This window comes from Rhopilema esculentum, chromosome 18 (genome assembly GCF_057945365.1).
Source record: "Rhopilema esculentum isolate cy_ngs chromosome 18, ASM5794536v1, whole genome shotgun sequence".
Lineage (NCBI taxonomy): Eukaryota > Metazoa > Cnidaria > Scyphozoa > Rhizostomeae > Rhizostomatidae > Rhopilema > Rhopilema esculentum.
The window spans coordinates 1,452,537-1,477,655 of NC_142832.1; the positions used below are offsets into that span (position 1 = coordinate 1,452,537).

A 25,119-nucleotide genomic window follows, 5' to 3' on the forward strand; every position below is an offset into this window, starting at 1 on the left:
TTCATCAAAACTTAGATTTGATACTTGGCGCCCCCCCCCTAAATGGCAATGCAATTGAAAAAATTTCACCAGCAGGATATGTGAACTTCCTTTGAAAGTAAAGAGCAAATCAAGATCCATTGCTCTTTTGAAACAAGATATTTGCACAGCTTTGCAAACAGGTGCACGATAGAGCAAAAAGCTGGTAAAATGACTGAAGAGAAAGAAAATAAACATTCTGTGCCCACTGCTCTTGATAACTAGCTTTTAATAAAATTTTGATCTTTTGTTTCATTTATAATCAATTGGCTTTGCAAAAGGTATTGTCAACATACATTGCTATCAAAGTTAGCAACCTGCCCTCATTTTTATTCATTCTATATCGCAAATTGTTTCAGCTGCGTCTTTTCCTTTTGCCTAATGTCTGCCTACTTTGTGCAACAAGTATACGTAGCGATGTTGGCATTGCAGAGGGTTTTTGGCCTGGTGCTAGAGTGTTTAACAGCAATGCTGAGATCGACATGACCCGTAGCAACTGAATGATCCCAGGATCAAACCTTAGATCGACATACTGTGTTGATATGGCTTGGTGAATCTTTTTGCGAACATCTAGGCTTGTTGTTTGATAAGAAACAATTACTTTCTTAATGTAGTCTACAAGGATCCTTTTTCGCCTCTATACTTCTCAACTTTTTCATTCATAGCCCTCATGGTTGTATGAAGCAAGGCGCTGGCTTTTATATATAGTGGTTGGCAATAATTTTGCTAGCATTGTTTTTAATAGTAATTGAAATTTAATAGTGCCAGTATTGTTTTTAACTTGATAAAGCTTGTTACTAGTCTTGTCCTATCATTATTAACAAAGATTGTAATGAAAATCTTTCTGTAAGTTTCATTTTTACGATTATATAATGACAAACTAATCCGAAAGAGATCGGCGAAGTGATGTCTTATAAGGCCAGGGGGGAAATTAGCTGTTCAAGTTTTAAATTGAAAGCTAGGCGTGACTTTTTATGGCAATCGCAGAAGAATGACATAGACATATTCTTATTATCTAGAATTTCACACCAAGAATTTAACACGCTGTTTGATGAATTTAGAACATTAGAATTTAGCACATCTGTTTTAAGAATCAGCACGTGCAAGATTTTTGCAACGAAAGACGTTTTTTAATCTTTATCAACTTCGTTTACAAGTATCGTTAAATAGGCCAAGTTTTTAAATTGCTACCTAGTTATAGCTCCACACTATTCTTTCCTACTTTGAATAAAACAAATATCTATAAAAAGTGGCAAAAAGGCAGAATCAATAGAAGAAGTAGTATATTGTTTTAATCAATGTAATTTTGAAAGAAAGATTTCCTTCTGTTGCAGTTTAATTTTTCATGAAGGAAATTGGGTTGACAACTGTGCAAACATAGAGGTTTTAGGATGTAACTTCTTAAGTTCCTCCACTGAAGCATCAAAAGGTATTCTACATAGAATAAAGATCTGGAAACCTCTTTGACAGCTGTCAAAACAAATCGAACATGCGTTGTACACGCTGATCAGAATGGATTTAATTTTTCTTCAACATTATCAACGATTGAAATTTTGAGCTCAACCAAAGCACGTTAAGATAAAATTTTATGCTTGAATGTGAGGTATTGATAGATGATGAAGTACGAGCTTGTGCATTATCAGGAGACATTGTTTTAAGAATAATCTATAAAAATCTAATCTTTTTTGTCATTTCTTTACCAACAATCGCCAAAATGATTGTACTAATCTTTTGCTAGGCTGATAAGTAGAGCCGTGTCTTACCTTAAACATGTGCATAGCAACAACCATTTAAAATATCGAAAGAGACCGTTTTTATTTTTATGCTAAAATCTTTAAATTTTCATTCTTGTTTTTATCAAAATTCTTATTGCTGTTTCAAACGTAAGAATCCGCTAGATAAACAATTTTTCATAAACAAATAGTCCTTACATAATAGTCTGATGCATTTAAAAAATACCTTCCTCAGTTATCGAACAATCATTGTTTTTACACCTTGCTATTTACTTGCTTGCTACTGCATTTGAAACAGATTTTTAACAGTGCATCCTAGCCCTACATGGCACCTTTCATGTCCTACACTATTGGATGGAACATTCTTTGCTCACAGGGGCACATATCAACCAGGCATCGATATATATCAACGAGTATTCATTTGTCTTTTAGCAATATATATTTGAACATTTCTAATTAATGAAATCATCTTCGATCAATGCACATTATTCGATCTATCATCGATCTGTACAAGGGAGCTTCCTCTTCTTCTCATAACAATTTATAAACCTGAACCCCGTCCTTCCCTAAAGTACTTCTCTCATCTATGGTGTGATGCTCCGGGCTTTTCTGACAAAATCCAATCTAAAGCCATCTGCAACAACTGCAACCTTGTATAGTCTCTCCAACCTCCTTCTCATCGACGAAATGTTGTTGATCTCACTTTTTCACAGATTCTACCGTGGATATTGCTCCGAGAAGACCAAAAATTGGCTCAAGGTCATAAGGATAGGGGGACATGATCTATTACAGGCTCACTCTCCTGTCACATGTCACGCAGGCGCCGTTAGTTAATAGTCACATGGCATTTAGTTAAATACAGGCCCGTCGGAACCGGGGGGGGGGGGTCTTTTGGGGCTGGAGCCCCCCCCCCCCAATAATTGTCAAGCTATAGTATGTTTCCTTTATAACAGTGTACTGAATGAGAGAACAAACAATGGGCAGCCCCCCCCCCCCCCCCCCAATATGAATTTCGTTCCGACGGCACTGAAATATATATTGTAAATAGAGATTTAATCAAGAGTTGATTTTATTCATGAAATATCATTACGCAAGAGTGCGTTATCATTTGCCTCTCGCTCTATCATTAAGTGTTATGAAGCACCTCATACAGATCCAGGGGCTGGGGACTGGGGGCTGGGGAAGGTTGCGCAAATCTACTGAAGAGTGAGTTATTCACGAAACAGGCTTGTAGAGATAAAACATGTAGTTTTGTTTTCTCCAACTCTTTGCTATATCACCCTCTACATGCGAATGTTTTGAGCATTGTGCTACGGAAATATCAACAGACAACTTTCTATATATATATATTTATCTATAAATCATCTCTTCCCTGCATTACTGCTTTATTTTTCACATGTCCGTCAGCACTTGTTTAACTACCTATGAGTAACTTTTGACATTAATATTTTACCTTGGAATTTGTTTTCTTCTTAATTATTAGCATCTTAATATTTATGCAATTTGTAATTAATTGCTGAAAATATGAAATGAAATCAAATGAAATGAATTGAAATGAAATAACCAACTAAAAACTAAACAAGTGTTGAACATAAAGTTTGAGCCAACTTGCCTCGTTTAGGATTGGAATGGTGACCTCGTTTGTGCGCTTCATATTAATCAGCAAAAAGAAAATATTCAAAAAGGTCTGAGACATTTTACCTTTTTTGAAATTCCTGAAAGGCTCGAAAAGCTAGAAAATGGATGCGTTTTCGTTTATTGGAAATATCATCGAGTTTGAATGTGGAGAAGACAATATCTATATTGGTTCTGTTCTAGATATTGATGCACAGAAGCAAGAGATTTCTATCAATAACGGTATGATCTTATTGTTTAGGTTGTAGAGTCAAATACTATTTTTGCCAAGGCTGGTCGTTAAAGTAGCCAAGGAAGTGTTAGCGAAGAGCCTGGAAGAACGGTACCTTTAATTTGCAAAATTAGCTGTTAAGTTAAAAGTATCTAGATTTAGAAAATATTAAAGTACAGGTATATTTGAAGATGTTGCAAGGAAAATTTGTTGCTCAGGAACTTTAAAAGGCTCGAAATTGACTGTCTAGAAATATCCAAAGGGGCTATCTGGAAATGCAAGGAGAATTTGATAAGAAAAGTAACTGAACTAAAGGTTCAAACAAAATTGTCTTGTTGTTTGAGGTTTTAGTCAGTTTTCAATCTCATCACTTTGTTTGATTAATATTAAGTCAACAGGACTACTGGGAAAACAGTGTAAATATGTATATATGCATATTACTACTGAAGTATTATCCTGTATAAATATTCAATAATAATAATAATAATAATAATAATTTAATATATAGATTTTTGTCAACAAAAATCTTATACACTGCTGTATTTTTTTTCAAGTTTCATTAAATGGCACCAAACTAGATGTTGCAAGCTTGAAAATCAAGGCTGAAGATATTAATAACCTCACAATACTTAGTCAAACACCAAAGGTGATGTTATATGTTTTTGGCTATTTTTTGTGTGGTGTCCTGATCTATACACCAAAAAGCATATAGAGCTCTACCTATACCACATCTAGCAAGCATTTTCATTGGCTAATGGAGTATGTAGCAAGCATTTTCATTGGCTAATGGGTCATGCAGAATTTTGGTTGCCAAGCCAATCAAAGATTTGGAACCCATGCTCATCTAGTTCTTTATGACAGACCAGTAGACAGTAATTTTCATTTTTTTCTTGTAAATTTATGTCATTATATGTTTTTGCCGTTTCCCAATGCCACTGTTTTAAAGTTATGTCCAGTGGTGGACACCTGGGGGGGGGGGGGCCCAGGTATTCAAAGTCAGTCCAGAATTCAAGTTCTTAAAAAACTAAAGCTTACGAATGTTAACAAATTGGATTTTACTAATATGAACTGATCTAATTGGATCCATCAAACAATTTCAGTTTCTGCTAAGAATATCAGTTGTATCAAAATAATATACACTTGTTTGATAAAAGTTTCTTGTTTCAAAAAAAATTTGAACTGAACAGCATATGCTTTACTAAAGATTCAGCTACAGTGTCTTTTAGTTTGATTTAATTATATTTTTAGTGAATATTTACCTAGTTTTAGTACTTTTCCTCTGAGGGAGAGGAGTGGCTCCTAATAAATCTCACTGCATTCATGCAGGCGTCTCTTTAAAGATTTTAGTAAGTGCTTGGCATATCGCGCATCTCAGAGCAAAACTTTTCTTCAGGGCAAGTAATTCATAATTTCCTGTTCAAATCGCACGAAAATCCTGTAATATCAGTACTATTGATGTCATTAGCCTTTCTGTTCAATTTTTAAGCTTTGTGGTGCGAAAAGGCATTATACAACTCTTGAATTTAAAATGTCATTGACACCCACAAAATAAACTTGTATGAGATATTATTTTGATCACAACACAAATTTGTTACTGAACAAGCATAGTAGACCATTGACACATTTTTAATCTAAAAGTTACTTCCTGTAAGGGTAACTGTGGCGACGCAGATTTAGAGTAGTCACACCCAACCGGCACAGAGAGTCTTCCATTTTTAAAATTTATTCCGTGTTATGCAATTCCCTAAATGGGGAATGATGACTCCCAGGGCAACAAGACAAAGTTTTTTATAACAATCTTGTCTAGGTGCGTGACGAGGCACGGTGCACAATCATGCACCTTAAACCGAGAGGCCTGTTCATGCTTTATGCTCTGTTCCTTTTTCATTGAATTTTTTTTAATTATGTTGTACTACTAAGTGCAATATATGGGCTTTTATTGTTCTAAGTTAAATCAGTTGTCTTTGTTGAGATGTATTTATTGATATTTGTTACTGAAACTGAAACAAATTTACATTTCAGGAAGAAAAGGCACTTATTCCTGATATAGAACAGAAACCAAGATCTATTGAAAAAAAAGAGAAGAGTAAGTAAAAGAGGCTTTTCTGTATACTAATTTTTTTGTTTTTTAGGGAATTGTGTTTCTCCTTTTTCTTTCAAATCAAAAAGAAACTTCTGAATAAGGAACTTCAAGCAGAGGAACCAATGGAGCTTTTTTAGTAATATGAACAACTCTTGTGATATGGAGGTCCATTTTTTCCTGTCTATTTTGTTAGATGAATTGATCATACCTTCTTTTTCTTGAAAAATGCATTTCTTTAAAGTTTTGATGGCACTTTAAGCAGTGCTCTACATTCTCTTTTTTCAGAGGAAGAAAGATTTAAAAGTAGCCAGGAGCAGATTCCACAAATGAAGAAGAACCAAATCAGAGTTGAGAAGAAGGGCAATAAGAAACAAAAACAGGGAAACCAGGCACTAATGAACAAAGCAGAAAAATACACAACAGAATTTGATTTTGAGGTTTTTGAAGTCATTCTTTATGAAAATTATAAAAGCTCCTAAAATTGTAAGAAGAATTTTGCTTGTTTACTGAAACAACTCTATTTTCAAATGATTTAGCTAATCATCAGCTTATTTCAACTGAATGTTGCTTCTCATATGTACCTAGATATTTTTAATTCATGTGATATAAGATAACTAATGGAGAGTTATGAAACTGAGGGGTGGATTTAGCATTGGAAGAGGGGTTGTACCCCTGTAATTTTTATTGTATCGGAAATAAATTTTGCTTCCATTAGGTAAACAAAAATTTTTTTGGTTGTTAGTAGTAACAAAATAACGCCAAAATTTTACTTTATTGAGCTACTTATTTTCATTACCTTGAAGTTTGAAGCTGAATTTTGAAAATTGGCATTTCCATAATATTCCAGTGACTTGAAGGGTGTTGCACCAAGATTCATTTAGTGTCTAACACCTCCTCTATCATTGTTGCTTGAATTCCCTGGTAAAATATCATAGTTTTCCATTTTTGTATTAGGGAAACCTTGCTCTGTTTGACAAAGAGGCAGAATTCAATGAGCTTAAGGTAGTATTTTTTACCTTTTTTGTGCTATTGTACTCTAATTTCTTATTTTGAATACAGGCTTAAATTATATTTAGATAATATACTTGTATCCTGACAGGAAACATAACAAATTTCATCTTCATTCAAACATTCAAATAAGTTTAGCTAAATAAATTGCTGGTTACACTTAATAAACTACTTGTAAATGATTAAACTAGTTCAGCACAATTGCAAGTTCTTGAATTATTACGTTTTTTCAATGCATGGAAACTAGTCACTTGTTTGGCCCTTTCACAACTAAATTATCATTGTATGCTGCTGATTTTGTCTAGAGCTGGTAGACATGGTAACAACACTCCCCTCCCCTGTGACAATTGTGACAAATCTGGTGGGGAGAAGCTGGTTACCCAATTTTACCAGGTCAATCCCCTGATGGAGCAAAGAATAAAGGGAAAAATCTTGTCTCAAGCATATCAAAACGGCCAAAAATCTTTACCTCCTGTAAACATAAGCCTTTTTGGCCAAAAACTGGCTGCAATTAGGACCAGAACTGGTACTAAGCAGAGTCAGTGTCACTTATGTGAACAGGGTTCCTAATTGCAATTTTATCACACTGCTTAGCTTCTTAACTTTGTAATGCTATTCTTTACTATCTATTTTCATTTTTTCTCAGGAGAACATATTGCAAGGAATCACAAAATCAGTAGTCAGAAATTACAAGGGCAATGAGAATATCCTTGAAAGCGAGCCTGTATCATTGAGACAAAGTAAGTTCAGAGAAGCTTCTACCTGCTTCCCGCCTCTAATATCAGTGTAACACCCCAAATTTAACTTTTTGCTACAACCTTCAGTCTTTAGCACAATTTTTGGTTGCTCAAGGGTATTAGAAAGGTGGTCACGTCTTCATAACTCCAACAACTAAACTTGTGGCTTTATTGGATTATTGCAATGTTTTACCAATAAAAGCAATAACTCCCCCAACTTCAAACTTGTAATTTTGCCTTTACCTTTTTAGTCCATGTGCAAGAAACTATGGTAGTAACAGATAATATATTGGAAATATTTTATTTAGATATTTCCATGTTGATCAGCAAAACCACGCAAGCAAAAAGAAATAGAATGCAAAACATTTTGTTATTTACGTTCATGAATTGCTTTACATTGACAATCATGTTTTTCTCTCATTTTTGATGAGAAACGTTTAAGGTTACGTTTCAAGACATTTTTGGAAAATTCAGAAGTATATTATATGCTATTTCAGTTTTGCAAAATCATAGTTACTGTCTTTTATTCAGGAAAATGACTTGTTTTTCGTTTTCACGAAAATACATTGATTGCTTTCAAATTTTTAGTTCCTAATTGCAGTTATCTTACTTTCTTTAGTCTACATAAAGTAGATGGAGTCCAAGACCAAGCTAGATTATAATTTATGATACTTCAATGCTGTTTCCTGTGAGATGATAGCTCTAGTTCTCTGAGATTTTCACCTGCACTTTTATATAGACTTTCTCGAAGGTTTTGCAGCCTCTTAAGAATTGGCAAAAAAGGATAGTTTGATTAGTATAAACAAATTGAAATAAACCCAGAATGAGCGAAAATAATTTTCACCAATTCTGTGTATTATGTTGTGAAAAGATCAGCATTAGTACTGAAACTGAATTGACATTATGCCCTTTGACCCCAGAAAAGTATGTCGTTGACCTTTAGAAGTGACCTTTGAAGTTTGATCTTTGAATTTTGATTTTTTCCTTTTAAAGGCATTGAGTCATGGTAAATAGGCTTTCTCTATAGGGGGTCATTTGGTTTCGGCGTGATCGCTGCTGCTTCATGTGATATTGGCATCCGTTGTTGACAACTTGCTATTGATGGAAACTGTTATGTTAATCAGTACGAGGTGAGTTCTTGTGACCAGTTCAAGGTCAACCAATAGCATCGCAGTCATGGAAATCATGACTCGGCGGATTTTGGCACTTAGGGTATACCCAGTCTATTTATCATGACTCAATGCCTTTAACTTTTGAATTTTGATTGGCAAATGTTTCTTCCTCAGTTCTAAAAAATCAATGTTTCTAAACAGACTGTTGAGCAGTGCTTCTTTTCGTAGGTTTATTTTGAATGCAGTCATTTGCAGGAAAAAAATCTTTTTATCTCATTATTCTTTTATCTTTTTCTAGTAAAAATACCAGTAGAACATGTTGGCAAAGAGTACGCTACCGATAGTGGCTTTATCGTCCCAGCAATTTCTTCAGAGTTGCGAGATAAACTCTTTACAAAAGCAGGTATTTTTTAATTTTGTTATTGTCGCCAGCCACAATTCTGCTCTTCCTAATCTACTTTTAAATTGACTTAGTTTCCTTTGGTATCAGCCAAGTTAAGATAAGTTCCCTAATTTTTTGCAGTTCCCCATTAACGGTGTTTACATTGGCACATTTTCAGACCCAAACTGTTGATCTAAGGAAAAGATAAATCTGCTGCTGCAAGTTTAAAACTCTTTAAAAGAGACCGATTCTTATTAAGTTTTTGTTTTGATGTTTTTTAGGCTGGAACATTCAGGCATTACAATTTTTAATTTGTCTATCCATATCAGACATCTTGAGCAAAATTTCCATCTCAGAGCTTCTAGACTTTGAAACATTTACCCTGTTATTGAATCCCGGATTCTCAAAACCTGTCTTCTCGAAACGAAATCGACTAACTTGATCTCCTTTCCTCTAGCTTCTCCCGCCTTTCCTTGTTAGGGTTGAGCTTTAGTCCTGCTTCCTCTCTAAATATTGGGGGTTGACTCTGTAACATTATAACCCCATTCCCCCACACATACACACCAAAACACACACACACACACCAACACACACACACACCAACACACACACACACCAACACACACACGCGCTCATCTCTATGTTAAGACTCTAAGACTCTTGTGCATTAGTTTAAAATGACGCATATACTTGTTTCGGAAATCACTGTTGATATCTTGTTGCTTTCATGCAAGCAGTTTTCTCATTATCTCTAGTCATTGTGGTTGGCAGGCATTAAAGATTTAAGATATATTCGATGCCCCGCTATTAAACGGCGCTTAGGCCTACTAACGTAAAATGGCTGAAACCTGTAATTTAATATCGCAAACAAATGGAATCGAGGTCATAGGCCTACAGCCTTTTACGCCTATTATCACGCTTGTCCGGAAATGTTGTCTTTTGGTCAGAAAATCAAATTATTTGATAGCAGTAAGCCGTTAAGTTGATATGCTAAGGCACGTGACATAACATGCCTTGACACACCAGAGTTTTCAGAGTGACTTTTCGTGTAAGCCTGTTAGGCCTCCTTTCTACGTTGGTCATGTTACTGTATTAGCCTTTTAATATCTACATAAGTTCTTTGAAGCTACATTTTGTGGGTTTGGCTCTGTACCTGTTGTCTGTCAAACATTTCTATGCATGTTTCAATAAATGCCACTTTCTTGTCGCTATCGATGTCTGGGTCATTTCTGTCAAAATATTGCACAACATTTTGTCATTGAATTGCATTTAACGTACGGCAGCCCTTCGCTTCATTGTTGCAAGGTGGCATCTCTATTCTGCGGTAGCATCAATGTAAAACTCTGGTGTCGAATTGATATCATAAAAACCAAGGTGGTGTCAAAAAGTCTATGTACAGCTAGTGGTCCCGCGAAGTCCTGCATTGTCCCGCATTTTCCTGCATTGCCTCGCATAGTCCTGCATTGTCTCGAATATACGCTCATTGCTATAAATATGTACCCTGTTTTAGAATTTAATTCAAAGAAGTAAAAGTACATAAGTGAGAAAAGTACAGAATAGTAGATGGTAGAATAAATACATTCAAATTGTTGTTAAAATTTTTGAATATCCAGTCACAAGTTTTTTCGATTAACTTTCAACTTGACGATATTCAATTGGCATGGTAATCTAATTTTTCCACCAATTGAACGTAAGCCAGGCTTTGCTGGATGCAGTTTTTGCTTTTGCATTTTTGCATTTTTTGTTCCATTTTTTCTTGTTTTTCTTTCATGTTTGTTTTTTGGTATTCACTTGTTATTTGGTGTTATCGGAGATCGCTTGTTTCTGTTTGTTTTTTCGATGAAGCTCTAGTCGATGTTACTTAATTCAAAATATTCAAGAAACTTTTGAAGTTTGCTAATGATATGAATTGAGTATTATTTAGAAGTGCTGATTTCAAATAGAAAGTGGTACAGTACAAAGTTTTCCTATATTGTGACCCCTAAAGTTGTTTTCACTCTTTATCGTTTATTACCTGGTTGGTTGGCGAATTAAGAGCGAGAAAAATAATAACTTTTGAATTTTTAGAAAAACTTAGAGATGCACCCTGCTTTTAGTGAAGATGTAGCTCTTAGATCAAGCTTATGATAAAGGGGATAATTTTGAATTTTGGAAGTTGGTGAAGATGAAAATCTGGTCAGGTTTTTGGTTTCCCTGGAGTAACTAGTCACTAAGTAATTAGAGAATACGAGGCTCATCCAGGCTGTGGCAGGGCTTTCTCTGACATGCAAACTAGGGGGACAATGACCTCATCAGTGCCGGTGGCTTTTGCTTTTCTAAAACTATAGACTATTGCTCCTCCTTTCTATGAATAAATGGTTTGGCCTCAACCTGAAGTTCTTCAAAAGGGGTCTCTTTCATTTAAAAAAATCATATAAGTAATTGAAAAAAGGAATGATGAAGAAATTATCAGCTTTTAAGCTTGAATTGCTCAGATAAAAATTTACAAAGTAGCTTGATGTGTTATCAAGACCATGGTGCAATTTGCAGAGGTCTGCTCTTAACTCTAACAGCTCTGATAAATGTTTTTTAAATATATTGTTTTTTTAAAAAAAAATTGCAGTTCTGTAACAACCATGATTTCACAATTTCAAGCATTGTAATAACAAAAATCAACGGTTTCACAATCTAATCTGCTACGATAATATATAAGCAGTTTAAAACTCCAACTAAGTATTACATCAGTTTAAGGTGAGCTGTTTTTTTCTTTGGCATATTTTGTAGGTGGTAACATCCCATTTTTAAAGGAGCTTTATGTGATAAATGGGTTTTTAATTGCATGCCCCTTCTTATGTCACCCCTTATTTGGATGAAACCCTTGGTCACCCCCAACAAGCGCATGACCCATATGTTGAAAACCCACGGTACTCAAGTGTGGCTTGAAGTGGCCTAAGTCGATGCTGTTTGTGCATGAATATATTCTTCACTTATCTGTGAAGAAATAGCTGAGAGCGTTAGTTTTTAATCTTAAGAGAATGCGTGGTTGCATAACGAGATTATTGTGAAGATGAAGGAGAGAGCTAGTTAATACAATTAAACATGTAAAGATGCCCGGTAATTAAGAGTCACAGGTACATCAAAGAACCGCACAAGACAAGCGAATGTAATTTCAATAACAGGATTTCCTCAACACACGTCGCAAAATCAAGTACAACTGTATAGGTCAAGAAAGTCCAGGGTTGATTGAAACGAAAAACAACGCAACGTATGGCAATACAGACAAAGGCAGTGATTTAAAATGCCTGATAGAGGTTCTGTTTGACCATGTTGTAATTGGATTTGGCGAGTTTCTACCAACGGCTCAATGAAAACAATCGCTTGAATAACAACTATTACACAAACAAATAACATATGTTGTCTTAACTAATCTGAGATCGGCCTGTGACACTATAGTTTTCGACGTCATAATATGGTAGCTAATATGTTAGATGATCTGCTTGCCGTTTGTGTGGCAAAGTACGTGGCCCAAAAGATACTACTATTCATTCTCGACTTCAAGTGGATACCCAATGTTTCAATAATTTGCCGTCAAACTCTCACGATACAAGATCCTTTTTGCTTTTGGATTATTTCGCAGGAAGTCAGCAAAAACCATATTGTAATGTCTTGCAAAGCTAATAAAAAGAGACAAAGGTATTTAAGTTAGTACTAGGCCCTAAAGCTAGGACAAATTCGTAGAGAAATACAGGAATTTGGCATTAGCCTCGGTCCCATTGATATTCTCAGCCTCGATGCAAATCTAAATCCATGTTTTGTATGGGGTGTGTAAAGCAAGCAGTAAATCGGTGAGCGACCTAGGGCGCTTGAAATGTAAACAGCGTCGTTTCAGAAGGTGCTTAGCTCTTTGTTGCAATCTTGCAGTGATGAAGAATCATGATTCTTTGTAACAAGAGTCGTGCCAATCTAACAAAATTCATTTTGACGGTAAAAAATTTGAAAATGGATTTGAAAAAACAATCATTTTACAGGATATATTTATATTTTATAAATTGTTCATCTTGTTCTCACGGAACCTTATTCTAACGTTTTATACTCTGAAGAGTGTCAGACGAAAAACTTTCAATAGGCTGTGAAGTGTTTGCTTTTTTCAAAGCCATTTTAAAAATGTTTTCATGGGAAATAGACTTCAAATACCGTATTTTCAATTTGCTTCTAGAAATTTTCTTACCGTGTGTTGTGTAGCAGGCATGTCAACCAAACTTCTTTTTTGAGTGCTGTTAGAAAGAGTTTTTTATCGCAAAACATTGACCCACAAATTGGTATAAAAGTAGGAATTATACTAGAATTATAATAAAATGAATATTACTTTATATAGCATAGCAAATGTTGTGTTATTTATAAAGGTGGCCTATTGGTTTGAAAATCTGGTTTGTTGCTTTTTTATATTAAAAAATAAGTTTTTCTGACATTAAGCATATTTGTTGCGATAAATTTAGAACTAAACAATCCCCAATACCGGTTGAGGAGATATTTATTTGAAATATTCAGTTGCACGTTGTTCATCTTACAGAAAGGGCTGGGCTGAGCGCGATGCAGAGAACAGAGAATGCTGGAGTATGTACGTGCAAAATGGCTTTACAGCTACTCGGTAAGTGTCATTTGCATATATTTAGATATATACAGTTTCCTGAAGATCGCATTGAGCGTGAAACTCTAGGTAGCCTAAGAACCTTCTATGGACCAAAAGATTATGGTGTCTAGTCCATTGAATACTGTCTAAGGCAATAGGAATAATTATGCACCTTAATTATGCACATTGTTTATAGCCTCGATTGCGCATTTATGTTTACTGCAATCATTTATATATATTGAGTCAGTTTTTCCCTGTAACTCTTTTATTTTATCTTGGTTACATCTGATTGTGAATTATTCAAAAGTAACGGACAAGAAACCCAATTCAACAACGAATTCCAGGGGAATACAAAACTTTGTGTTTTCTGCGAAATTGTGTCTTCCTAGGCTGTACAAACTTTTCGGAATAGATGTTAAAGTTATTTGGAAATCAACAGCAAACCTTTGTTCTCTATAAAGCGAGGCTATAGCACCTTTATACATTCTTATGTGATTTTTAACGTGCATAAACTACACTACATAAGAAATTTTGATGAATGAAGTTCGTCTTTTTTGAATATATTTTCTCTAGTTTTGATTTGAGAACCCAGTTCTTCTGTGTATTTGGCTCGTCAATAAGCCTTGATCCTACCTAACTCCAGTTAAGGATACCTTTTCACGATGATACCTGGTTCACCCTTATGCTGCTACTGGGGCCATCAATGCTTCGAACTTCTGACCTGTTCATATTGGCACTGGATAAATGGTTTTAAGAGTTTTTAGTTCTTACGAAGTTATTACATTTTTCTATTTATGATATCGCAATGACTTTAAAAGCTTTGAATTTGGTTATATCTTGGATTGATACTTATTAAATTTTGAAAATCAGATGACTCAAAGCTTGATATATAACGGAACTTGCAGATCTGTCTTTTAAATTTGCAAATCTAGTTTGCTTCTTTGCTTTTCAACTTTTATATTTAGCTTTTTAATCTAGCCTTGATTATTATTTATTGGCAGGCGGAGAGCGACGAATATGTCCGAAAAACGCGCACCAGGCCCCTGAGATTGTTTTGTTAGCCGGACCAAATCTTAGCGGACTTCAAGGTATATGTGCCGCTCGCCATTTGGCAAATCACACGGTAGGTTCTATCTTATATTTCGCTTTTCCTTTTTTTCATTTAGGTAGTTGTTCTGTTTACTTAAGCGTTTAAAACTTGCTAACAAGAACTAAATTAAAAATAGAGAGAGCTTGATCAGGCTGAACTTGGATTCATGATTGCCAGATATGAATTCCTGTCTAGTGAAAATTTTTCTTTAAGGCTGAATTATGAAGTATTTGTAAGTAGGAAAGGTATCGATTTTATTCAAGAAATTTCTAAAAAAACATGCGGGCCTAATTCAGAATTTTCCGAACGAAAGATGATTAAACATAACACATTGTTTGACGTTTTTCACTAAAAAATTTGACTTTTATATGCCTCTGTTTTCTCTTTTGTTAATTTAGCTGAAATCTCCCTCTCGGAGCTTCAATAAAAAGCTAGCAAAGAGGACAGTTGTAAAATATAATTTTGTTCTGTCAAATAAACCATTGCTAACTGGAAAAGTAAAGTTTTTTAAGTAAAGTTTGATTTTTGAAACGTTGAAACTTCCCCTGAGCTATTATCACCAACCGGTTTTAGAATAGGTTGGTGACAATTTGATACTTTTTGTATTTTTCTTAATCATCTTTGTATTTGGATATTTTTTCTTGTAATCTATAAATCTATACTTGTATTTATATTCCCAAATAAAAGTCGATTTCCCTTAACTCAAATTAGTTTCTCCCCGACTCTTTCTTTCCTTTCCACGCCTAATGACATTCACAATCGTAATTATAATGCGCCTCGTATTTCGTGCTTTGAATATACTTTAAATGTTCACTAATCGAAACTAAAAAAGGAAATAGAATTGTTTAGAGTGCACGTAGTAATTTCATGCAGTAAGATATTAGGCCGGTTTTAAAAATATTGTCGCAATGCATGCTGGTTGCGCAAGAGTCTTAAATGATGTATCAATACCTTCATTAAAATAATTCGGTTTTTATTTACTAGGCAACAGTGACATTATTTGTTCCAGAAGTCAATAGCTTGTTGCAGTCGGAGATAGAATTGTTTAAAAAGACAAACGGAGTAATTATCAATACAGTTCAAGGTATGTTTTGCCTTTCTGATTCTTTCCTTATCAACTTTGTTTCTACCAAATGTATGTAATTGCTATACACGAGGAGCTATCTGTGGTCAATTGTCAATCAGTTGACAATAATGTCAATCAATTGACAATAATGTCAATCAATTGACAAGAATGTCAATCAATTGACAAGAATGTCAATCAATTGACAAGAATGTCAATCAATTGACAAGGATGTCAATCAATTTACAAGGATGTCAATCAGGGGTGATATTCTTTTTCTCAATCTATTTTTGATCCGCAACTGGATATCATTCTGTTGTTCACATTCTAATCATTATCAAATTTATAAACTCAGCCATTCGCTGCACCAAAAGTACGTTGATAAAATTACTTGTAATTTCATCAGTTTGTTAAATTATATACTGCTCAAGAATGTGGATTGTATTTGATGTGGTGAAACGCACTGATCTATACAGAGACTGGATCGAGTCTCTCTTATGACCAGAGTGTCGCCATCACAGGAGAGGGCCCCAGAACAGTCCATGCGAGGAGACGGCCTTCGCTGTGATTCCTAGCCATGCTTTCAGCTGCTCTGGCCTTGTTCTTTTTCATTACTCATACACTCAGCATTGCAGCTCTCGCATATCCATATCATTCAAGTATTGGTTTTGAGGAATATCTTCCCGCTTTTGTTTGGGGGCCCTCGCTCATTTGAAAATGAGTGGACTTCACACTTTGGTGTTTCAATTCAAGATAATAGGAACCTTGAACCTTGAGTATTTTTTTTTACCAGCGGTGAAACGTTCTGATTACTGTAAAGCATGGTTTTTCCAAACAAACCCCCAAGATTTTAAGACTTACCCCTGATAGGCGTATATTTAAATGGGTCCCGTACTGCATTGTGTCTCCGTAATAACTCTGCAGCAAAACTCTTAATCTGAGTTTCATCAAACATATTATAGCTACATATCAAATTATGCAGAGATCAGGGATACAACAATGGTCTGATATAACAGGGTGAATCCTCCATACAGAAGTTTGTTTGCTAGTTTTCTGTTTTGATTTACTGGGTCTTTTTATCAAGCAATGATTTATTTTCTGCGGTGAACCTAACAATTTTGTTAAAAGATAAGAACTTTTTGAAAACCTCAAAATTTAATCAGTTTTTGGAAAAAGCCTTAAGGGCTTACACAAGTTGTCATGGCCTTAAAAGGAGCTTTTTCAGCATGGGAACCTTCAGGATTAATGTAACAAGAGGAACAATAAATTGAAATGTTAAAAGCGTTTGATTTTATTGTTGCAGTACCATAAAACTCTTACTTTATATAGAAGGCAATTTGGCCTAATTATTAAAAGCCAGCGCAAAATCGCTTTGCAACTCAAGCGGGGCTGCAAGTCCTTTTTATTAAAGCCAAATCGAAAGTTTTTATTTTCCTGATATTTTCACGTTAAAGTTAGTTATACTTCTCAAGGAGTTTGTAATCGCAAACTCTGTGTAATCGTTAATGTAATCGCAAACTCCGTGTAAACGTTAATGTAATCGCAAATATATCTAGTAATTATAAGGGTTTTGAAAACAATATCCTAACAATAAGAACTCAAGTTTTGATGATACTCAAAGTTCAGACTTTGCTTTTGTCCCCACTCTCGAATAAACCTTCCCTAAAATTGGCACCTACCCTAACAAGCTCGTTTTTACAATATACAATTTTAGTCCATGATAGATAAAACATTCAACGGAAAAAGAAAAACTGACGGAAACAAAAGTTTTTCAGTTTTTATGTCTATTTCCATAGTTTTATGTTGTTCAAAGTGAAAGTGAAAATAGCGAAAAAGCTTCAAAATGGCGATTTTAATATAATTGTTGCAAGCCAACAACTTTTTTCAAGCCTTTCCTTGGATTAGCCCCCAGGAGGGCTTATTAGGAAGATTTTCGGTATCTATTCGATGCACAAAAAAGTTTTGCTCACATAATTGTTTCTATATCACTTTCTGTATCGTTATCAGCTTATCAGCTTTGCTAAAAATATCAAAAACTATATAATACAGCTTGCAACAAGAAATTTTGTCATAAATTTCATCATCTGTTCACTGAGATATATCATGACATCTCCCCCCTAAACCTGAGGCACCAATCCTAACTGTCTACTGATTTTTCTCAATAATTACAGCTGAGTTGAAAATCAACCTTGTTTTAAATTTTTTTTCTTTTCATGAAATAGAAAAAGTTTCTGATTAAACCTTCTAATCAACGCATAAATTCTTACTAAACCTGAGGAGCAGTCAGTAGATGTAGAATTTTGCTGATGTAGAATTTAGCAACTTTGATTAGGTTTAGCTGGTTCGTAGCTTATACAGTATAGCCACAATTTAGTTGTTGGCTATTCTTTAAAACAAAACAATTTCCTAGATTGCCACGAAGACAATTTCAAAAAATTTCTCCGCCTCTCCCCATCGAAATGACGTTGTTTCGCCACCTTCTGCTTGGATCATACATTATCGCTGCTCTCTATTCAAGATGAATTTGCAGGGAAAGTTTGTATATTTCGAACTGTGATAAGTGCAAGGTCCTCCCATATACTGTGTCAACACAGATGTGGAACCCATCTGAGCGTTGAGCACCGCCTCTTTCGTTTAACGAAACATGCAGTTATTGACTTTCAGTCGCTAATCGCACCGTGCATGCATTTATCTTCATTAATCTTTAACAGTTTTCCATTTTTGATTTCGTGATTCTTCAACATAATACGTTCGATAATGAGAGCTGTTATCATTCATCTATTATGTAGATTGATGAAATGAATGGCCAAGAATAAACTGCATGTCACCGTAGCTTTAGCTAAACTGCAGGTCATCTCATAACGATTGTAAACACTATGTGATTCTTCACGTATTCTTCCATCTCGTTGCTACTCTACAAATTTTCTCCATCTCATTCCATTTCTTCACACTTTACTGATTACCTCTTTTTTCTTTCCCGCCCCTTTCTTCCCCTCGATTTTCCTCTCTTCTCCTCTTCTTTTTACTCTCCTCTCTCTCCATTTTTCCTCATATCTCCCCCTTCTCTTTCCCTTCTCCCTTTCTTCCTTTATAAAGATAAATTTCTGAGCTTGGAATAATGATTAAAGGTTGCTTATGATTAAAAAACAAGACAATCCTCAAACCAACATTTAGGAAAGAAATAATTATAGCTTAAAACGTCCACTGTATCCTTAAAAACATATTTTCTCGCGGAAAAAATTTATGGCATAAGCTGCGATATGAATGAATGGGGTCAAAAAATTTAGCCACATTTAAGACTCGTATAAAGAAATGCAATGCAATAGAAGGTGACTGAAACTATATAAGAGCCCTTTGGCTTAGGTTAGGCTCAACCACTTTTTAGTTAAAAATCATTTTCTTACATCATTTGAATTTTTTTGTCTCTTGTAACCAAGCACATTTTCATAACTAATTTGTAATTATTTTTTGTTAATCCATGAGGGTTTGGTTCTTTTTTACTTTTGGCAATGCCTGCACATCTTTTAGCAAAAAGGATATATAAATCAAAACACAAGGGCTGTTCTACCTCCAAATTTTTACAGCATAGCTATTCATACCAATTCCAATGCTTTTTGTTGAAGTATGGAATATAGATAAATCAAGCATTTTTATTCTGATAATTTTTTATCAATTTTTCCTGTTTATAAGTTTTGTTTAATCTTATTTTGATTAAATAATCTAGACCCAGGCTAGCCAGTTGCAATCTAGCTATGTATAAAAGAGGCTCAAACTATTTCTCTCATATACGCAACAAAACGACAAAAGCAATAACGAAGGAAGTCTTTGTGTCCATTGGTTTTTATAACCCATCTTGTAAAGAGGAGCGCGTTTACTATAACAGGAAACAACAGGAAACAACAAGAAACGAATACAAATGAGAAAAACGATAAGGAAACAAGATGAAACGATTTGTGACTTTGCAGACACGACTAGGTCTCTAAAACGAGGCAAGCTTATCCATCCACGTGAGCATTATCATCTTCGCTGCAGTGGCCTAATTGTTCGGTCATGTCGTTCTCCAATAGCTGTTGTCTTAGATGAAGTTACGAAAACCCAGTGATAATGTTTACTTATTTTTTCACAAAGCTAGTTTTAAGCAAAAGCAACAAAAAACTAAAAGAATAAATTCTAATATATTAGAGGAACAGGCTGTATAGGTTGACAATCTACTTCTTGAATAATGTTTGGGGTGGGGGCCTAACCCTAAAGCCTCTATAATGTTTTGGTAAGTTCCTAAAACAGTTGAATTCAGGGGTAAAAGGCTTGATTATTAGCCGATAATTCAAACGAAGAGCGATGCACTCTTGCAAGATTTTGCCTACAACAAAAGGATTTCTAGGGATTTTCAGATAAAACAATAGGATTTTCACAAAAGGTGTACGAGATTTTCTTAGAGTGATTTGCCCCTCGAATTTAAATTGCTTTATTTCGACCTTCACGGTAGTTGTTCCATGTTAATCCCAATGCCAGCGAGATTTTCTCTTGCAATGCTGGCATTTCATATCAGGCTTCCATAGTTTATTTTCTTTTACAAAAATACCATAATGGCTTCTACTATCATAGCTAATAATGCAGGATTTCCACTAAATAAATAAAATTGTTCCGCAGTTAAAATTTTTCCAAATCGTTTCTTCTTGTTTCTTCTTGTTTCCTAGTCGTTTCTACTCAATTCCCGTTATCTTAACCACCCAAAAGGAGTCTAATTCAACTGGACGAAATCTAAACTCTACGCATTTTTCGAATAAGTTAGTTGAGAGTTTAGCCAGTTAATCAAAATTCAGTTATTAAAATTATTCTGCTTATTTCATTGTCATTTTCATTTTAATATATTAATACACGAATACTCTTACAGCTATTTCTAGAAATACCATAGATAGTCATATATAAAATATGTTTCGCTGGCAACCCCCCTGGCTACTCACTTTGATTCAAACATGAGAATCTTTTAGAACAATAGGTGCGTTTGCCGGGCGCGCACGAAAAGACGAACGGTTGCTCCGTAGAGCTTTGCCAATAAACCGCGCAAATATTACGGGCGGATATTAAGATGATAATGGCTTCCAAACAAATTCTAAAACAAGAATTCCCTTTTCAAGACATTGTTTGGTGATAAATATACACGTGTGGTTTCATGTACCATTATCGCTTGTTCTAGTTATATTGAAATAGAGCAGACCCCGCTTCGTGCAATTAATGTTCTGGATGGTGCGGTGTAAATTGGTGCTTGGTACGTGTCGCCTCGTTAAGATAAATGCGGTTGTGTTTTTCCAGTTTTCTGTTTTGTAGCTTTTAAGAGACGGTGCAGAGGCTTGTTCTAGTTTCAACTGTCGTGGTTTCTCGTTAGCTGTTTTGAAGGATATTGTTTCCTTGTTGGATGATAGCAGTTATTCTGGAATCGCAAGTAGGGGCGACGTGGCAAAATTTCCGCGTGGTTAAATTATTGTAACTAAATTAGATTTTTGTCTTATAATGAAACCACTTCTAAACCTGTTTTTGGAACTGTAGTCGCCTCCTTCCTCCAGAAGCAAAATCAATCTTCTTTCAAATATTTCGCGTTTGCTTTATTGCAAACAAGAGGCTTACGCAGAAGAAAACTAAAAAGCAGTGACAAAATATTATCTGAATTGGTCACTATTAATTGGTACTTTAAAGTTTCTAGCTACAGTGCCATTTGTTTCTACTGTGACGTCTTCGTGCAGTTTCTTTGGAGAACAGAATATTACATTTGATTGGTCCCTTGTTTTTGACCAATCAGCAACCGATCCAGAAAAGAGCAGTCGCCGAAGTCTTATGTATGTCCATGGCCGGCCTACTGTAATATTGCCCCCGTCTATTGTCTAACAGTTGTGCGAGATTTTTCTTCAATGCTTTAGGTGTCAATAGTATTTGATACCCTTAAAGCTAAAACTGTGCAATGACCCCCTGACATTCTAAAGAAAAAGGACGATCTGTTCTTTTGCTGATCGGACTATCTCCTTTTTTCTCATTTTTCTATTTTGGATTTTATACTTTGATTCACATATTGGTTTTTTAGTTTTTACCTTCTATGCCTATAAAAACAACAATCTCACAAGGCAAAGGCTGCATCGCTGCCAAATCAACAGGTTGCATCGCATCTTTTTCCCCGCCTATCCCGTACGCGCACTGCTGGTTCACAGGCCAAACAGATGACCCATAATCCACGATAAAAGCATTAATTTTTCAAAGGACACCGCGTCTCTCCAGAAACAGCTGAAATGACCTTTTTTGAATCAAATCATAGGTTATCCGATTTTTCTTTATTTTCGTCGAATAAGGCCAACAAAAGATTCACGGCATTTCTAAAACTGGCCTTTGGATTGTCACCGTTTGAGTCGAATTAATATTTCATAAACTTTATACCAAGCAGCGTTTTCTGTGCGGTTTGTAAATGCTGGACCACAAATTGCCTCACACCTTGGTTCGGAAAAATTGTTAAAAATGTACACAAACTGAGAGAAAGCTCCTGGTTTTAAGACCCTGTAAAGAATTCACTCTTAAAAATTCCGCACGGTAGTATTTCCTTCAATTTTAGCCTTTCGGCCAAGGAGCTAGAGAGGATGCTTGTCGTGCCTCAAATGCTGTGTTTTTCGCTCCATTCTGTCGCAATTTATTTTTTAAGAGTAGGGCAGAAGTTGTTTAACTGTGGTATTTGTATTCCCTTTCCAAAAGCGTTTTTCTACGCATTTTTAAGCAGTCTGTCATGCATACATTACCCAACATTGCTGCCAGGTTAGATTTGAAAGAGAAACCCTTAATTAAAGCTCTTTTAAAGACTTTATTCTTTTTATTGGGCTCTTAAAGCCCACTGACCCGTCTTTTCCCGTCGTTTGATCATGGTAGCTGTCCTCGACACGAAAAACCATCGCCAGATTAAAATCGTGCGTAAATTTACGGACCAATTGGCAACATACCAAGGTCTTTTTAGTCCAGATGCCTTAATTTCAATAGCAATTACTCTAGCATGGGTCTAATCTTAATGAAATTTAACAGAAAACGCTATGTGAAGATTTGTTTTTGCTTTAATTAGACGGATCTGAAAAACAAGCGAAGGTCTCTTTTCTTCACATTTCCGGCTGACTTTGAAGTTTGCTGAGTAAGAAGTTTTATCAGCGATCAATAATAATTATAATTATATGATTTACGCCACATTGCACTGTAAATGAATTTGTTTATCGCATTTCGTATCATCAATTCCCTGTAAGTTTTAAGTCTTAACCGGTTTCCCATGGCATTTTAAACCTTGTTTTGCTAAAGAATTTTACCCTTATTAATAGTTTGAAAATATCTACAATTGGTAACCAAGCCTTTGAGATGTTTGTCACATCCAAATACTGAAATAGAAAGATAAATTAAAGTTAAAAAGAAAAGCAAAAACATATCCACATCAAAACAGAAAAACTAAGAAAATTCACAGAAATTAGGCAATACACCCTTTTTTATAAGAACAATTTTATAAGAACGCGAGCCTCAAAACTGGTCAAAAGGTAAGAACAAATTAAGAACAAGCTGAGGCTGAGCTACTGTAAAATGCAATTTTGAACAACGTTTTTTCTCAAGATCGAGGATTTTTAGCGAGGTGTGGGTGCTTTTTCGGTGCAAATTTGTCAGCAAATTAAGGCTGTCTCACTCACTTTGTTGGCAAATGAGGCCTGAACACCTCCTTAGGGCGAAAAAGCTAGCAATAGGACTGCTTACACCCTTTTAATTTAAGAACAAATTAAGAACAATCCAGCCTCAGATTTTCGAAACAATTAAGAACAATCAGCCTGAACTTAAATTTACTGGTTCTTATGAAAAAAAGAGTGTAATATTTGTCATTTATATATTGAATTGAATTTTGATGACGTCTTTTTAAAAGCAATTTTCTTATGTTTTTCTCAAAAAGCTGGTACTTTTTAGGCAGCCCTTTCATGAAACTAAACGCTTGATCTTTATTTTCTTATTTTTCATTGATATAGTTTCATTTGCTGTGATTTGCGATAATACTTAATCTTTATATACGTTAAAAAATTATATTAAATCACCTAAATCCGTTCTTTTATCGACATTTTTGCAGTTTATATGAATTCAGGTTTGGTAGCAATGCTTTGATATATCAAGTTAAATTTCTCCTAGTAAACATTTCTTAAAATTTGTAAATATTTTACTCTAGCGACCCTGTGGCAAGCGTAGCCACTTTCCGCTAGAACTTGTTGCGTGAACATTAACAATGATGGATAGTTTGATTCAAATTTTGTTCATTTTAAATCCCTAATAATCTTCAAACAAATCGATAACCCAGTGCCCATTTTCAATACATTTCCCACGATATTCTATGCCTTAAATATTGTATTGATTTCCTCGTGCAATTTCTTAGGCCTACTTTATTGCCAGGCACAAGCAACACAAAGTTGTTTGAATCGCGTATTGTACATCGACTGAAAGGCTTCTCCAGTGATCCTTGTCAAACACCCATTCCTATATAGTACTTTGTAATGTTTATTCACCTCCTTTGCTCTTAAAATAATGCCAATACAAATTTGCATTTACGAGCTTTTGCATTATCACCAAGCTAATTGAATGCATTAAGGCGAATGGTGATCGATCTTATCACAAGAGATTTTCGTCTCGCATAACAAAGAATGGGCAGACGATGATTACATGTGACGACGATTCTGTTAGATGTATTCAAAGACTCGAATATGGAATGTTCAGATGGGAGATGCCAATATCGCATTATGAGTTTGCTTAATAATATGCAATTACAGGATACAATAATAGGCATGATAAATGATGCTGTCACACAGTAATAATCTCCTGGGGGGAAGCGAACAATCGAAAGTGTTTTGTCCATTTGGTCATCCCCACTGGTCAGTGGTCATCCTCCTTTTGGGGTAAAGGCAAGCGTAATAATAATTGACCTTAATGCGCATGTCTGCTCATTGGGTGAGCTTCTTGCCTGTTTCATGGCTTTACCCAGGTCGGATAAAGGCACCGCGGTGCAGGGGAGCTGGGGGAGGACTCTACCCCTCTTTTTGCAAAAGATGCCAAATATTAGGTAATTAACTACCAATAAAGCCTCTTTTTATACGGTTTTAGCCCCCCCCCCCCAATTTTTTTAGACTCCCCACTTTTCTCAACGCTTCGCGTGCCTGAAATAGCTTTTTGATATCAACATTGCGTTAAATATAATCTGGATTAAGTCTGTACCGAAGAATAAGTTTGAAAATATGTCTGTTTGAAAATCCTTGTTGTTTTCTTATTATTATTTTTATTTTTTGTAAAAATCTTATGCTTTTCAGGTAGAGTGCTGAACATATTATAAATTAGTATACTCTTTAAGTTTAATTTATTTTGAAAATTTATTTCGTGACATTGGATTCTCGTCGTCGTATT

At 35.1% G+C, this 25,119-nt stretch overlaps 1 protein-coding gene across 3 annotated transcripts in view; it reads left to right on the forward strand.

The window, feature by feature from the left end:
• Positions 1–3,391: 3,391 nt before the first annotated feature.
• Positions 3,392–25,119, forward strand: part of LOC135681091 (enhancer of mRNA-decapping protein 3) — a 121,082-nt gene continuing 99,354 nt past the window's right edge. For all 3 annotated transcript variants that reach the window (XM_089113860.1, XM_089113861.1, XM_065195388.2), the window contains exons 1-10: positions 3,392–3,608; positions 4,152–4,243; positions 5,620–5,683; positions 5,966–6,117; positions 6,635–6,682; positions 7,335–7,428; positions 8,836–8,940; positions 13,469–13,546; positions 14,530–14,651; positions 15,603–15,702. In XM_089113860.1, the coding sequence (XP_088969986.1) occupies positions 3,491–3,608; positions 4,152–4,243; positions 5,620–5,683; positions 5,966–6,117; positions 6,635–6,682; positions 7,335–7,428; positions 8,836–8,940; positions 13,469–13,546; positions 14,530–14,651; positions 15,603–15,702 (973 nt within the window). In that variant the 5' untranslated portion in view covers positions 3,392–3,490. The remainder of the gene's footprint in view (positions 3,609–4,151; positions 4,244–5,619; positions 5,684–5,965; positions 6,118–6,634; positions 6,683–7,334; positions 7,429–8,835; positions 8,941–13,468; positions 13,547–14,529; positions 14,652–15,602; positions 15,703–25,119) is intronic.